Here is a 16,177-nt window from a genome sequence, read left to right as displayed (position 1 = left end):
AGGGAGTGAGCGAATGAATGAATGAGCCGGCCCTGCTCTGCCTGGCCAGTCAGACCCCTGTCAGATTCCCGGCGGGTCCTCAGCGAGGCGCCTACAGTGTGCAGAGGACACCCAGTGGGTCTTTGATGGGTGCCTACTGTGTTCAAACGACACCCAGTAGGCCTATGTGGTCACCCACTGTGTGCAGATGAGACCTGGCGGGTCCTCAGGGAGCGTCCGCTGTGTGCCCACGACTCCCCGCAGGTTCCTTGTGAGCGCCCGCTGTGTGTACATGACACCTCTGCGGTCCCTAGTGAGCACGTGCTGTGTGTCAAGCCCTGGAGCATCAGGTGTGAGCAGGACAGGGTCCCTGCCCCTGGGAGCACACAGCCTGGAGGGGCGACGACTTTGAACTCGAGTACCATAATCGTGACACCCCTCCCCCCATTGTTCAGAGTTTTTGAGCCCAACTGAGGAGCGGACAGCTTGAGTCCAAACAGAGGCACCTTCCAGATAAGCCCAGCTTTGAGCACCCTGGTGGAGGCAGCTCTCCTCTCTTAGCAATGCCAGGAAGGTTGGGGGTTATCTGAGCAAGACCTGAGGGGAGTCTGGGTGGGGGAGCAATGGGGGGGGGCGCTCCAGGTGGTCACAGTGGTGGTTTTGGGGTCCAGGGCAGTCCTGTCCATTTGGCCCATTGAATGCCCACATTTGCCCTGGGAGTCCTGCTGGTGTAGTGAGTTAAGTGTCGGGCTGTTGGTCATCCCAAGGGCAGCAGTTTGAAGCCACCAGCCACTCTGCAGGAGAAAAATGAGGCTGTCTGCCCTTGTGAAGACCGACAGTCTTGTCTTGGAGTTCCACAGCGGGAGTTGTACTTTGGTGTCGCTGTGGGTTGGAATCGCCTCCCTGGGAGTGAGTTTTGATTTGGTTTCCAGTACGCGGGCTTCTGCTGATGCATTTGTTCAGCCAGAGGTCACTACGCTTCCATTCTGTGTTGGACCTTCTGCCGAGGGCCAGGGATACAGGAAAGAGCAAGGGTTTGGGTCCAGGGAAGCCCTTCTTATGGGTCCCAGAGAGGCAGTGAATGAGCCAGAGACAAGGAGATGTCATGAGGACGTGGGGAAAGGAGTGGTGGTGCTGTGTGTTCAGCGCTGGGTTGCTAGCTGCAAGGTTGGCAGTGCAAACCCACCAGCCGGCTCCGCAAGAGGAAGATAAGGCGGTCTGCCTCCCTGAAGACTGACAGTCGTGCAGACCCACAGGGGCCGCTCTACTCCACCCTCCAGGCTCACTGTGAATGGGCAGTGAGGGGGCGGCAGTGGGTGGCGGCAGAGAACAACTTGTACAAAGACCTTGAGGCAGGGAGAGAGCCCGCATGTCCCACAGCCAGAAAGGCGATGTGGGCAAGGGAGGGGCTGCAGGAGAGCCTGGGCTTTCTGCATGGGCAGCGGGAAGGCCCTGGATCAAGGTTGTGGCTGCCCATCCGTGCAGCAGATGCTGCGCTCTGGGGGTGGAGGGCAGCTGACACTGGCAGTGTGTCTGCTGGGACTGAGGAGTGGCTGTCCTTAAGTTCTTATGACAGCCCAGCCCCGAGGACCTTCTTTCAGGGCGAGGTCTGTCCAGCCCCGGAAGGACAGGTCTTAGTCGCGCTCCTCCTGGGAGACAGAGCCAGGAAGATGCGGAATCCCGGGCACAGCCCTTCAGGGCTCTGCTGTGAGCCAGGCGGCCAGCTTTTGAGCCGGTCAGCCTCTTCCCAGCCCCTCTGAGGAGAGAGAGGCAGCCTGCCCTGCAGGGACACTGTGTCGGCTTCCACTGGATGGAGCGGGATATGGTCCTGAGTCTGTGTGTGTGTGTGTATTTTTGGTATACACCAAAAAATCAAATCCCCGGGCATTGAGTTCATTCCAACTCATAAGGACCCTATGTAAAGTTTCTGAAGCTATAAATCTTTACAGAAACAGACAGCCTCATCTTTCTCCCACAGAGCGGCTAGCGGATTTGAACTGCCCACTTTGCACTTAGCAATCAACACTGACCCAGAGGCACTTCTAGGGCTCCTGTGTGTGTGTGTATATGTATGTGTTTGGGGAGCACTTATTCTATCATTTTTTAAATTCTATTTTCCACAAACATTTTGAAGGCTCTATGTGTGTGTATGTTGGTGTACAGGGAATTTCAAAAAATTCATGGAAATATGGAATTAAAAAATAATAGAATTTCAAAAATTGTTTTAAAATAGAATTTTCCCACAGACTTTTAATTTTTTTAAATTTTTATTCAAAGATCACTTTATTGGGGGCTCTTGTAACAATCCATACATCAACTGGATCAAGTATATTTGTACATATGTTGCCATCATTATTTTCTAGACATTTACTTTCTATTGAACCCTTGATCTCAGCTCCTCTTTTCCCCCCTCCGCCTGAGACTTTTAAAAACTCCCGGTGTGCACATATGTGTGTGTTTATACTATTTAGTGATACTTATGACCTTAATTATTATATAGATATATTATGGCTTCAATCACTATAATATGTTACTGGCATATTACTATTACTGAATATCTATATTACTGTATATGTATATATAGAGAGATTGGTTGGAGGAATTGGCTCACACAACTGTCAGGTACCAATTCCCAAATCAGGAGGCCGTGCAGTAGGCTGGGGATCTGTCGGTCTCATGTCCCTACATCTGGATGGTCAGAAGGTCTTGCAAAGAGCAGTTCTGGCAGACACCTCACCCCCACCCTCCCTTTTTGTTCTTAGAGCCCTCTACTGATTGGATCAGTCCCACCCACCTGGGTGCACCTCTTCATTTAAGACCAGCTGATTCGAATGCTAACCCCATGTAAAGACTTCATAGCATCTAGAGCAGTGGTTCTCAACCTTCCTCATGACGCGACCCTTTAATACGGTTCCTCGTGTGGTGGTGACCCCCCCAACCATAAAATTATTTTCATTGCTACTTCATCACTGTCATTTTGCTACTGCTATGAATCGGATGACCCTTGTGAAAGGGTTGTTCACCCCCAAAGGGGTTGCGACCCACAGGTTGAGAATCGCTGATCCAGAGTTTGACCAGATGGCAGGGGGCGGGAACCTAAGGGGCAGATCAGTGGACACACCTGCTGTATCTGGGGCCAGCTGGAGCGGGCAGCAGTCCATGGTAATACACTTGCCCCGCCCCTCCCTCTGGCGCTCACAGGTGCTGGACTGAGACATGAGCCCACCGCTGGGCCGCAGCAGGCCCCGGTAGCCCCCACGGCGTGGAGAGGAGCAGGCGCCACCTCCAGTGGGGGCCGAGGGGAGCAGAGCCGTCCAGCTGGACGCAGGGCCGGCCGCCATGACGAAGTTGCTCGTGGCCAAGCTGCTGTGCATGGTGGGCGTGTTCTTCTTCATGCTGCTGGGCTCCCTGCTGCCGGTGAAGCTCATCGAGGCCGACTTTGAGAAGGCCCACCGCTCCAAGAAAGCCCTGTCCCTCTGCAACGCCTTCGGAGGCGGAGTCTTCCTGGCCACCTGCTTCAATGCCCTGCTGCCCGCTGTGAGGGAAAAGGTGAGGGGGAACCCCTGGGGCCTTGGCACCGTCTGGGTTGCTAGAGAAACAAATGCATAGACACGCATGTGTAAGAGAGAATTTTATATCAAAGAGCAATTGTGTATTAAGAAACCATCCCAGTCCAGTCCAGATCAAGTCCTTAAGTCTGCTATTACCCCATATGTCGCTCTAGTTGGACTCACACAGCCATGCAATGACACTGAGTGCAGGAAGACCACAGGCAAGTGGGTGGAAAGTCTGTGGATCCAGCGGCAGTGGAAGCATCTCAACGCTGGCAGGGTTTTCTGCGTGGCTCCTCCAGCTCCAGGGCTCTTAGTGTAGCTCCGTGTGTCTCTTCAGCAGGAATGTCAAGCAGAGAGAGAGAGTGTGTGTGTGTCTGGCCTCCAGTGAGCTATTTATCTCTGTGGCGCCTCCAAATGAGGTCATCACACTGAGACGTGATTGACAGGCTAGACTCCACCCCTTCGCAAGTTGACAGGTGATTCTGTAACTGTCACAGTGGCTCAGTGCAGGCAGAACTTGCTGTGGTTTGAGTTGTTCGTCCTCCTCCCCTGGTGTCTGGGTCTCCAGGTGCTGCCGGGACAGGAAGATCCAAGAGGGGGGCTTCAAGGAGCAGAACTTTTCTCAGTGTAGGAGGCCGGAGGCAGGGTGCCATTGTCAGGGAAGGTCCTTGTCTTTCTTCAGCTTCTGTCCCCCGCCCCCAGCCCTTGGCGATTCCTGACTGGTGTCCGTCTTCGCCCCCCTCCACCCCAGGCTCACTGCGGCCCATTTCCTCCTCGGGTTTCATTCCCAGGCGGGGTCACAGCCACAAGTCTACACCCACAGCCCACCCTCTAGGGCAGAGTCGAATTGCTTCCAAGGGTTTTCGAGGCTGTCGCTCTTCACAGGCCTCCCCCATCTCACTGTCATGAAGCTGCAGGCGGTTCAAACTGCTGCCCCTCCGGTTAGCAGCCCTGGGCTTAACCCACCGCACCCACAGGGCTCCAGGACCCTAACCCCAGTGAGCAGACTGGACCAGGGTTCCCAGGAGGCAGGGCTCATATACTGCTACCCGAGAAACACCCCTACCAGACACCCCCGCCCCCTGGGCCATCCACCAGGAGGCTTCCCAGAGCTCGGTGGGACAAAATGGAACGAAGAGGAAGAGACTGGAGTTTTTCCACCAGTGTTGGAAGTCCCCTCGTACACTTTGCTCCTGGGTGGCTGGCTGGCAGCCTGGTCTCCCTCCAACCCCTGTGTTAGCTGGCTGTGACTGCGTAGCAAACAGGCTCTCACAGGGAACATCCGAATGCCGTTTCTTTGTTGTCTTCTTAGGCTGTGGCTTCTTAGTATCTGTTTCCTCCTCCCCAGCCCCTGGCAGTCCTTTATCCACTGTCTGCCTCTGCGATGGACTGACCTTCGCAGATGTGCAATTGAACTCGATTCCTACCTCACACCAAGCTGCCAAATAAACTCCCACTGGTCAGACAGCATCAACTAGGGGACCCTCAGCCCCTGTGATCTCCCTCCTCCCACTCAGTGTGTGGGTATCACTCTGGGCAGCACCCTAGGACATCAGTAGGCCAGGGGATCATGGGATGCAGGGTCTCTTGGGGATCAGTGGAAATCCCTAGCCCAGAGACTTACGCCCCCGCCAAGGGACGGATACTGGGCAATGTCTGAGGACATTGTGGCTGTCGTGACTAAGGCAGGATGCTGCTGGCACAGTGGGTGGAGGCTAGGGATGCTGCCCGGCACCCCCAGTGCCAAGGCCATCTGTGTGGTTGGGGCGTGGTCCTGTGGCCTCTGTCAGATGCGGTGGAGCCTGCCGGCTCCATTCACAGGGCCAGAGCAGATGGACACCTGCACTCGCGCCAGGTGCGCAGCCCAGCGAGCGGCGTGGCCATCACGGCCCAGCCCTGTGAAGGGCAAGAGCAAGGCTCATGGGGTCTGGGGGTGGAGGTGGCCTCCTGCGTAGAGCTGGGCGCCATGGGGGCGGCAGCTGTCTGCTTGGGGAGGCTGTTTGCCAGGCCTACCCTCCACAACACCACTGAGTGGATTTGAACACGGGCCGTTTTGGGGACTCTCTGGGTGCTGTCAAGGGCGTAGATTTAGGTGAGAAGTTACTCGAAGGGCATCACGACCCGCCGAGTGCTGCTGGCCGGGTGCTTCAGGTGCAGTTCCGGCCTTCTTTGTTGGAGACCGGGTTTGGCTCCAGCTGGTGTGCTGCTGTGCCACTGACCAGGATCCAGTGCAGCTTCCAGGTCAAGGTGGACGAGAAAGCAAGGCCAGGCGAGAACCCCATGGGGCGGGCACGCTCCGTGCCCTGGGGCACGGGGTCTATGGAGACCCTGTAGCCAACGAGAGCCCTGGGACCCGGGTGGGCAGCAGAGGGCTCATCTACACCATTTGTCCCAGAGTCCGGCAGGCTTCCGCTGGACAGGAGACACTAAGGCTGTCACGCCCACCTTAGCCTGGGTCTCCAGGCTCCCTGCACCCGATCCCAGGCCCAACTGGGGTGGGACCCACTTCCTTGGATGAGTAGCAGCAGAGGATGAATAGTGGGCACAGGTCCCTGGACCAGCAGTGCCAGGAGGTACCCTGGTGACTGCAGTTAGGGCTGCCCCCTCAAGCCTTCCCCTGGGCTCTGTGTGTGTGTGTGTGTGTGTGTGTGTGTGTGTGTGTTGGGGGGTGTCCATCAGAAGAACTACTATGTCTGAGCTGAGCATGCATATTTGTCTGTGTGTCTATATCTCTGTCCATGTCTGTGTTTATCTACTTGCTTTGGGGTGCGTGTGCATATGTGGCTGTGTGTGTGTGTATATGTGCCTGAGTGTATGTCTGGTTCTGTGTGTATATGGCTATGTGGCTGTGCTATGTGCTGTGTGTATATGTCTATGTATGTATAGCTATGTGGCTGTGCTATATGTGCCTGTGTATCTGTGCATGTGCCTGTCTATCCATGCTTGTGTGTGTGTGTCCATACATGTGTACGTGTGTGTGCTTGTGTGTCTGTCCATGTGCGTAGTGCCTGTGTGTAGATCCATGCCTGTGTGCCTGACTATGTCTGTGTGCATGTCTGTGTGTGCATCCATGCCTGTGTTTGTGAGCTACAGTGTCGGCTGTGACAAGGGGGAGAAAGGAGGGCTAGCTATGAGCCGTAGCGTGGCGGCCTTTGACATTCCGTGGGAGCCAAGACTTGAACACAAACCACCTGTGACCAAGCTGAAGGAAGGGCGTCCGTTCCGAGTGGCCGGCTCACACAGGACAGCGTGTAAACATCCCCTCCCCGCTCACCCCAAGAGACCACTCAGGTTCAAACTCCATACAATCACAGAGGAGCCAGTCACACTTCCGCAGCTCAGGCCACAGGGGCTGGACAACGTCCACAGTGCTCAGCATAGCTGCAGTATGTCCAACGTCCCTGGAGCTCTGAGGTCAGCCCAGGGGGCGGAGCTTCAGCAGATGCCCGTCCCCAGCACCTCCCTGTGTGTCAGAGAGCAGCTGTGCTCCGAGGGGCATTCCGTTCCCAGGCTGAGTTGGGGGTCCAGGCTGAGCGACCTCCCATGGTGTGGATGCGTGCCAGTGACCTGGGTGCACCTGAGTCGCAGTCTGTTGTAGGGTGACCCCGGCCCTTCTGCCTGTCATCCAGTCCTGTGGACGTGTGCGCGAGGGCCAAGTACTTCTGGGTAGCAGCCCTCTGTGTGTGGACGTGTGTGCAGTGACCCAGGTACATCTGAGTGACATCCGTCGTGTGGTTGTGGGCGTGAGCACCAGGCTACTTCAGAGCATCAGCCTGCCGTGTGGATGTGTGCGGGTGGCCTGTCGTAGGGACCTGTTCGGGTGACCCAGGTGCTTCTGAGTGACATCCTGTCTGTGGATGTGTGTGCAGGTGACCCAGGCATGCCTGACGCCCAGTCCGTCCTGTGGATGTGTGTGAGTCCCAGGTGCTTCTGAGTGACATCGTCTTGTGGAAGTGTGCCGTTTCTCTGGTGCTTTGCGGACGTGTGCAGGAAGGGCGCGCTTGGCTGATCAGCCCCAGCCTCACGCCCGCCCCGCCCCGCACAGCTGCAGCAGGTGCTGAGCTTGGGCCACATCAACACTGACTACCCGCTGGCCGAGACCATCATGATGCTGGGCTTCTTCCTCACCGTCTTCCTGGAGCAGCTCGTCCTGACCTTCCGCAAGGAGAAGCCGTCCTTCATCGACCTGGAGACCTTCAATGCCGGCTCAGATGCAGGCAGCGACTCTGAGTACGAGAGTCCCTTCATGGGCAGCTCGCGGGGCCATGCGCTCTACGCTGAACCCAGCCCGCACGCCCACCCCCACGGCCTGAACGTGCAGGAGCTGTCGCGTTCCGGCCCGCTGCGCCTGCTCAGCCTGGTCTTCGCCCTCTCGGCCCACTCCATTTTCGAGGGCCTGGCGCTGGGCCTGCAGGAGGAGGGCCAGAAGGTGGTCAGCCTCTTCGTGGGTGTGGCCATCCACGAGACGCTGGTGGCCGTGGCCCTGGGCATCAGCATGGCCCGGAGCGCCATGCCACTGCGGGACGCAGCCAAGTTGGCTGTGACGGTGAGCGCCATGATCCCGCTGGGCATCGGCGCTGGCCTGGGCATTGAGAGCGCCCAGGGCGTGCCCAGCAGCGTGGCCTCGGTGCTGCTGCAGGGCCTGGCCGGCGGGACCTTCCTCTTCGTCACCTTCTTCGAGATCCTGGCCAAGGAGCTGGAGGAGAAGAGCGACCGGCTGCTGAAGGTGCTCTTCCTGGTGCTGGGCTATGCTGCGCTAGCCGCCATGGTCTTCCTCAAGTGGTGAGGCCGGGTCACCGTGCCGGGGACTCGGGCCCTGACCTAGCGCCCACCCAGGACCCTGGACCTAGCCCAGCACGAGGGCCTCAGCACTTGGGACCCGGGACCCAGAACCAGGGACTCAAGACCTGCCTGACCCAGCTCTCAGGATCTAGGAACTTACCCAGCACCAGGGACCTGGGACCCAGCATCCAGGACCCAGGACCCAGCTCAGCATTAGGGACCTGGGACCTGGAACCCAGGGCTGAACCCAGCCTAGGGCCCCAGCAGTTGAGAACCAAGACCCATAACCAGGGACTCCGGCCTCACTCCCACACCAAGGGACCCACCCGGACCACTTGGCCACCATCCCCATGCACAGAGGCACCCTGGACCTGGGGGGACCCCCAGTCCCTGAACCGTGAGGCACTGCTACTACTACATTTAAAATGACTTCTCTCTAAAGTGTCTGTTGCTGTGTGTGACCTGTGATGGGGCATGGGGAGAGGGTTTAGTAGGGGAAAGGGTGTTGGGGGAGGGACAAGAGTCAAGGTAACCTTGGGGGCCGTTTCCCCACACCTGTGCACCAGGCCCCTGAGCAGCTCTACCTGTGCCCTGAGTCGGAGTGGCTTCCTGAGCTGAACTTGGGCGCCCTGTCTTTAGCCCCTGCTGGGCCACCGGTCTCTCACCACCCTCTCAGCTCCCAGTCCTGCTGGGCTCTGGGGACATGTCCCCCTAAACTCCTAATCCTACCAGGTCCGAGGGGACATGACCTCTCACCACCATCACCCCTGAGCCTCCCAGCCCTGGGGGGCCCTGGGGAGCTGACCCAAGGTTCTTTCACATGTCTGTTGGCAGCCATAGGACCCCTAGGAGTTGGGTTTTTTTTCCCCACCCCACCCCCACCCCAGGAGTTTCTTTTTTTAAGAACAATTTTATTGGCATATAATTCACACCAAAATTCAGTGGTTCATTCACATAAAAAAGAGTTGTATAAAAAAAAAAAAAGTTGTATAATCATCACCCCAATCAGTTTTAGAACATTTTCTTCATTCTTATACTCATCGTTATTAGCTCCCCATCTTCCCCCATTCCCCTGCAGTATCCCAAGAAACCATGAATCCAGTTGAGTCTATAGATTTGCTATATTGCATTTCATGTACAGAAAAACACACAAAAATAACAAAAATTAATAACAAACCAAAAGCAAGAAAAATATCAATCAAAAAGAAAGCATAAGATATTAAAGACTAGAACAAATTTAAAATGGGTCAAAGGGAGATGAAGCGATAAGGTGTAATAGTCTAGCCTGCGTGCCTCTGCAGCAATCCACTTTCCCATGCCCTCTGCCTGACGTCAGGCTATTCACATCCCTGGTCTGTGGTCGGGATGCACCAGAGTTTTACTCCACCAGTAGCCCTCCTTCACGTGAGAAAACAAAACTATTTTAAAATGGGCCAAACGGGAGAGTGAATGACAACATACTATATTTTAACTGTGTCTGCCACCATCCACTTTACAGTGCTGTCTGTTAACAAGGCTATCTGTGCACACCCCTCTTCTATAGTCAGCAGGGATTCACCAGAGGATTAATCCAGGGGTGGACCCTGTAAATGGATTTTGGGCTTCCACTGTCATCCATAGCCTCCTGCAAACCTGGTGTTTACATTTTAAGCTCTGATACCATTCCCACCTTCTAATTTGGATTATATTAGTTACAATCCTTAGATCACAGTTAGGTGTGCTGCTTCCATGTGGACTTAGTTGATACCTCACATAGCTGCTTGTTTGAAAGCAAGTCTTTAAGACCCTAGACACTGTTCCTTCTGATAGCTGGGCACCATCTGGGTTTTTCTGCACACTTTTCTGTAGCACCCATATCGTCAGTGAGCTTTTTGGGAAGTCAAGCATCCATGTAGGGCTATGTCATAAGAACTAACTGATCTTAGGTTGGGGCTAGAATTAAGTGTACAAGCCCCAAATTCAATGACATATCTATGTTTTACATATGTCTCTGCTTCACTAAGGTCAGCAGTTCAAAACCACTGGGTGCTCCTTGGGAGAAAGCTTTCTACTCACGTAGAGTTACATCCTTGGAAACCCACAGGGGACATTCTACCCTGTCCTATGGGGTCACCATGAGTCAGACTGGGCTCGATGGCAGTGAGGGTTCTGGTTCACCTTAGAGACATCTCTGTCACTTGGTGTTGAAGAACATTGTCAATCATCCTACTCGGGGTTTCTGGAAGGAGCCGGCCCGAAACCGAGGTCCAGCCTGCACCATGGGCCAGGGTCTGAGCCTGGGCCTCCAGGGTGCAGGGAGGGCCAGGGACTTGGGAGCACCCCCTTCAGGAGTAGCCCCTCTGAGATCTCTTCACGGTGGTGCAGGCTAAGACACCACTGGACCCCCAGAACTTCTGGGCTGGCTGAGTCTGGAGGCCCAGGGGCCCCCAGGGCAACTGGAAACAACTCGCTAGTCTGGGGCCCCGAGGCAGCACACATCCTGGTTCCCAGAGGAGGGACAGGCCCTGTGGCATCATGACAACCACCAACCTGGCATGCTTCAGCCACCTTGGGGACAGGGGAGGGCCTGGGACCTGCAGGCTGGGAGGCCTGGCTTCTCCAGCAACCACCCCAGTGACTGTTGGCACGGCAACCCTGCAGCTGCTTGAGCTTACTGCTTTTGCTCTGGGGAAGAGTCTCCTGCCTCTGCCCCTCAGCTGGTGGGGTCTGTGGGGGGTTGGGGGCCAGTGAGAGACCCTGCAGGGCAGAGCAGAACTGCCCTGTAGGGGTTTTAAAGCATCATCCTGACGGGCGGACGCAGACAGCCCATCATTCTGCCGAGCAGCTGGTGGGCTTGAACCGATGACCTTGGGGTTGGCAGCAGAGTGCTTTAGGCATGGTACCACTAGAGCTGCTTTTGAGGGCTCCAGGACCAGCCCGCAGCTTCTCCTGGGTGCTGCTCACTCAGCCTCTTCAGGGACAGGTGCCATTGGGACCCTCGGGACCCTTTACTATTCCTTATGAGGGGGCCGCTTCTCATCTCTGCCTCCCACTCCTGCCAAGGCCATCTCCGGAAACTTCCGCGTGGATTGCTAGCAGGGAGCCTGCCTCTGAACCCCTGTCCCTGAGCGCTGCCCCGCCCCCACTCCACATGGCTTGGCCTTTGTCCAGGCCCATGTGCGTGTGAAGTGGCTGCCTGGGGAGGCTGAACCTGCACTGGGCTGTAGGCTCCGGGGGTGGGGGTGGGCTGGGGTGGGGCTGGCAGTGGAATTCCACATGGGGCCCAGAGCACTGTTCTGGGCTCCCAGCTCTATGGCAGTCCTGGGAACAGGGTCTTGGCCCCCCCTTTACCTCCTGCACCCCCTGATGCCTCAAAGCACCAGCAGGCCTGACCACCCCTCTGAGGGCCTAGACAGGGGTCCCAGGGCAACCTGCCCTTCCCTGAGTCGCTCCCAGGCCAGCCAGATGAGGGCTCAGCATAGGGCCCCCAGTCCCTGCTCTGCTCAGTCTACAGCCCCTGCCACTGGCTCAGGTAGAGCCCCCTCTGTCCTCTCTAGCTCCTCGGATACCCTGGCCACCTGCCACCCTGTCATGACACTACCTGGCCCCGGGGCCCTCCTGCCCTTCTCCCCAGTACCTCCCATCCAGCACACCTGCTGCCAGCTCCCCGTCGAGGTCTGTGAGGCGGGCAGGTTTAGTAGGAGAAAAGGGCTCATAGTAGGGAGGCAGCCCCCTACCCCTCCTTCACTGCACCCTCAGAGCCCCCACCTCCACCCCCATCTGTTGATGCCAGAGGCAGAAGGTCCAGCCTCCGGCTTGTATCCTACCAGGGATCCCGCTCTGGCCGAGAAGATCAGGGCACCTCTGTGGGGGTGCAGGGTGAAGTAGAACCTGCAGGCGGGGCAGCAGAGAGCACCCAAAGGCCTCCAGCCCCAGGCCTGCAGGGCGTCACCCACTGCAGGGCAGGCCAAGCCGGCGGACACCTCCATCCTTGCGGTCTCTGAATGCAGTCTTTCTTCCTCCAGGGCCCACTTTCCCTGGCTCAGTGGTCCCCACCCATGCAATTCTGCCCCCCAGGGACACTGGACCCTGACTGGGGACTTTTGTGAATGTCTCTCCAGGGGATGTTGGGGTTGGTGGCATCTAGTGTGGAGGACAGGAAGGACAGCCCATCAGAGAGGGACCTGGGCCCAAGTGTCCACATTGCTATGGTAAAGGACATTCGTTATTTGGGAAGCTTGATCTTGACCCCCAGCCTCACAGCATGTAGCAGAATACGCTCTCCCTGCGGCAGACGGTGTCATCCACCCACCCCACCCCCACCCGCAGTTCCCATAATCTCCCTTTCCTTCCTCCTTCTGGGTGTGGATTTCAACGTGGGCAGCACCCTAGGATGTCACAGGTGATCATGGGGCACAGAGTCTCAAGGGTCAGTGGAAGCCCCTAACTCAGGGCTCTTCATCTGGGTGGATTCCACCCCTGGGGGACACCTGGGGACCTTTGTGTGTGGGGTGCTAATGCCGCGGAGCAGATGGAAAGTAGGGATACTGCTCAATACCCCACAGAGCACCCCCCACCCCCCACCAGAGAAGGTTCCCCTTGTGTCCGCAGGCCCCTGGGAAGGGGGTGTCGGGGAGACAGCCTGCATAAACTCACAGGGAAAGCCTGCTGAGTGAGGCTGGGCTGTATGTTCTGTTTCTGACCCTGCAACAGAGACAGACAAACCCAGGAATCCCTGACGCTTGGCCCAGACCGCTGACAGCTGGCCCACGGCCAGAATGCTGCCCCTGGACACACACGCGCACAGGTGGTGCAGCTGGCTCTTCTGATAATCAAGACAAAAGCCCAGGGCCCCACCTCCTGGCTCTGTCCTTGCAGGTGCCCAGGGGCCAGGGCTTGGGGGGACGCCCCGTCAGGAAGGTTCTGTTGCAGGCCGAGGGGCTGCAATGGGCAGAGCTTCAAGGGGGACTAGGCAGCCCATCTGGGGCTTCCTGGCCGCCCTGCAGCAGGATGTGGGGCAGCAGAGGGGAGAGTGCTGTGGGCGGCGCGGAGCCGTCTGGGTAGCATCCTCGTAATAACAGCGTGTCTGCCTCTGTTGTCTGTTGTTTGTGTTTCTGCAGAGAAGTTATTAGCGGAGGGGCGGGACAGGGGCGCGTAGGACCCAGGAGCCAGCGGGGCGGCAGGGAGGGCGGTGCCTCCTGAGCAGGGGCCCACCCCACCCTCCCAGTCCCCATGCCCCCCACGTACCAGCTTAGACCCCTAGCTGCGTCCACTTTGGTAGCAGCCTGTCACAGTGACCCTATGGCCGCCCCCTGCCTGCCTACACCAGGGGCTGGAGCAGGAAGACACCCCCAAACCCACAGCCCCCTTTATCCCTGCCCCGCCCCTGTAGTCCTGGAGCAGCACAGACCACCGGGCAGACAGTGGGACTGGGCTGGCAGTGGTAGGCTGTAGCTCCCACAGCTCAAATTCCAGGGACACAACTGATGCAAGGGAGGCACTGCCTGGGAAGCCCAGGAGCAGCCACCATGACATCTGGCTGGGCAGTGGGTGCTGACTGGGCCCCATCTCAGCTAGCCCAGGCCCCAGCCAGATGCAGACTAGATCAGGGGACCCCAGAGCAAGGTCTTCTCCCAGTACTGCTAACACGGAGCCCAGTCCTTCCCTGGACCGGGCTGCTGTGCACTGTGGGGTATGGAGCAGAATCCCTGGCCTCCACCCACTCCAGGTAAGTTGTGACACCCTCAAATTTTCCGACATGGCCAAGTTTCCCTGGGGGGGGGGTGCATGGGGGTATAATCACCCCTGCTGAGGCCCATGGCCCTGGACTGTAAGAGTCCACAGTCTAGGGAGGCAGGCAAAGGGCTCCCCAGGCAGCCGCACAAGGTCCTGAGGGAGAGACCAGCACACAAGGCGAGACGGTGGGGGGTGGGCGAGTGGAGGGTGGGACACACTGGGACTCTAAAGAGGTACAGTTCAATCATGTAAAGCCGAGGGCCCCAAGAGAATGGGGAAGAGTCCCCACCTCTTGGCCCCCCCACCACCAGGAGAGCAGGCCTCTGCAATGATATCAGGCTTCTTTCTCTGCAGTGCTGGCTGGTGGTCCCTGGTAAGGTCTGGCCCACAGGAAGCCCCCCCCAGCCAGGGGACACCCTGACACCCCAGGGCCAGCAGGAGGCTCCAGTGGGGAGACCAGGCCCTGCTTCCAGGCAAACGGGGATTCCACCAACCATCTTCTTTATTAATGATAACTTTCCCATCTCCCCTCCCAGAGTGTCTACAGCTAGCTAGTTTTTTCTTTTTCATTTTTGCTGACACCAGTATAAACCTGTGTTTAATTCAGGCCTTCCCCCCACACACACCTTTCTTTCTTTAATTAGTTTCCTGCCTCGCACCTTCTTCACCCAACGTTCTTCTATTTATAAACGTTTGTTTTTAAATGTGGACGCTGAACTTGAAGAGGCAGCTTCCGGCCGGCCCCTTCTCCGGTGGCTCCGCCTCCAGTCCAGGCTGTGAGTCGGCAGTTCTGCTGGTCAGCCTGCATCAACCCCAGCTGCCGGTCCAGGGATCACCACCAGCACCACCACCATCACGGTGGCTGCCCTGGGCTCGGGCTTGTTCAGCCTAGTCAGGCACATTAAGGGAGGCTGTTGTGACTCCAGCCTGGGGGGTAAAGTGTGGAGAGGACCCCTGGGTGGGCAGCCGGCTGGGGGCACTTTGCAGGTGACCCGCTCGCTGTCCCTTGCAGTCCATTTGGGAGAAGATTTTGGGAATTCCAGCAGGAGGATGAGGGAGAGAGAGTGGCTCGAGAGTCCAGGAAACTTGACCCCTGAGTCAGAGCCCAGCTGGGCTGCCCCCTCGCCCTCAGGGACACCCTTCCTTTCTCTGAGCCTCAGTTTCCCCACGAGGGAAGGTATCTGGCCTCGGGTACCACACTGGGGGGTGCTCAGTGTTTGCCGGGGTTAACGCCGAGGCTGTGGATGAAGGTGGATGTGTGTGGACGTGCCGCCGTGCACCGCCGCCGAGGAGCCACCACAATTGTAGTTCCCTTATCCTGCCTCTAGTACCCTCGCTAGCTGGGGCAGGTGCTTAGGGATCCTTGGGAGCAGGCCCAGGTCCCTGGTGGCCCCACCCTTGGATCACGAGAGAGGGCAGCATGGATGACTCCCACAGCGCCAGTTCCAAGCAGGGTGCCCCGCCCCCTCCCGTGGGAGAACTTCAGTCCCAGTTTGGGGTGTTCACGCCGCGGACTAGGGGAGACCCCCACGAGGGAGGGACAGCGGGGATGGGATACTGGGCCTGTCCGCCTGGCTCAGGCCAGGCGGTGGCCTGGGAGCTATAAATAGCAGCCGCAGAACAGAGCTGCTGAGCCCACGCGCCTACGCATGAGTCAGCCCACGGCCGGGCGCGCACCCGGAGAACCTCGGGCCACGCTGGAGACACAGGCCTGTAGCAGCCAGGCCAAGGCGAGCGGGAGGGAAGGGAGTGGGGGCACGCCACCCTCTCAGGCAGACCAGAAACCTGAGGCCGAAGGGTGCCATAGAGAAGAGGTTGCACCAGGTTAGGGCTGAGCGTGGCCGGCCGGAGGCCTGGAGTGGACAGCCGTCGGCTGGTCCAGGTGGCAGGGGGAGGACCCAGGGGAAGGGCCGGATCAGGGAAGGTAACAGGATTCTACCACGGAACTTGGAATGAGGGTGGACTCCATGGGCCAAGGCGCAGCAGGGAGAGGAGGCTGGTGGTCTTGGGGGCAGGCGACAAAGGGGCTCACACAGAGAGGGACCCCAAGCTGCATGTGGAGACCTCACTGCTCATACTCCTCTTGATGGGGAGCTCACCCCCTTACAAAGGAACCCTTACCTGTGTCCTCAAGATGTGGCAGCCTC

The 16,177-nt window shown here is 57.8% G+C and overlaps 1 protein-coding gene across 1 annotated transcript; it reads left to right on the top strand.

Moving 5' to 3' along the window:
* Nucleotides 1-2,986: 2,986 nt before the first annotated feature.
* SLC39A3 (solute carrier family 39 member 3) lies at nt 2,987-8,756 on the top strand. Its single transcript, XM_004714286.2, has 2 exons — nt 2,987-3,528; nt 7,579-8,756. Exons 1-2 carry the CDS (start codon nt 3,319-3,321, stop codon nt 8,317-8,319), a joined length of 951 nt encoding a protein of 316 aa, XP_004714343.1. The 5' UTR covers nt 2,987-3,318; the 3' UTR covers nt 8,320-8,756.
* Nucleotides 8,757-16,177: the final 7,421 nt, after the last annotated feature.

The sequence above is a fragment of the Echinops telfairi genome, unplaced genomic scaffold (genome assembly GCF_000313985.2).
Source record: "Echinops telfairi isolate 266 unplaced genomic scaffold, ASM31398v2 ScPeMD7_7459;HRSCAF=8497, whole genome shotgun sequence".
NCBI lineage: Eukaryota > Metazoa > Chordata > Mammalia > Afrosoricida > Tenrecidae > Echinops > Echinops telfairi.
This window is presented reverse-complemented; position numbering and strand designations above follow the sequence as displayed.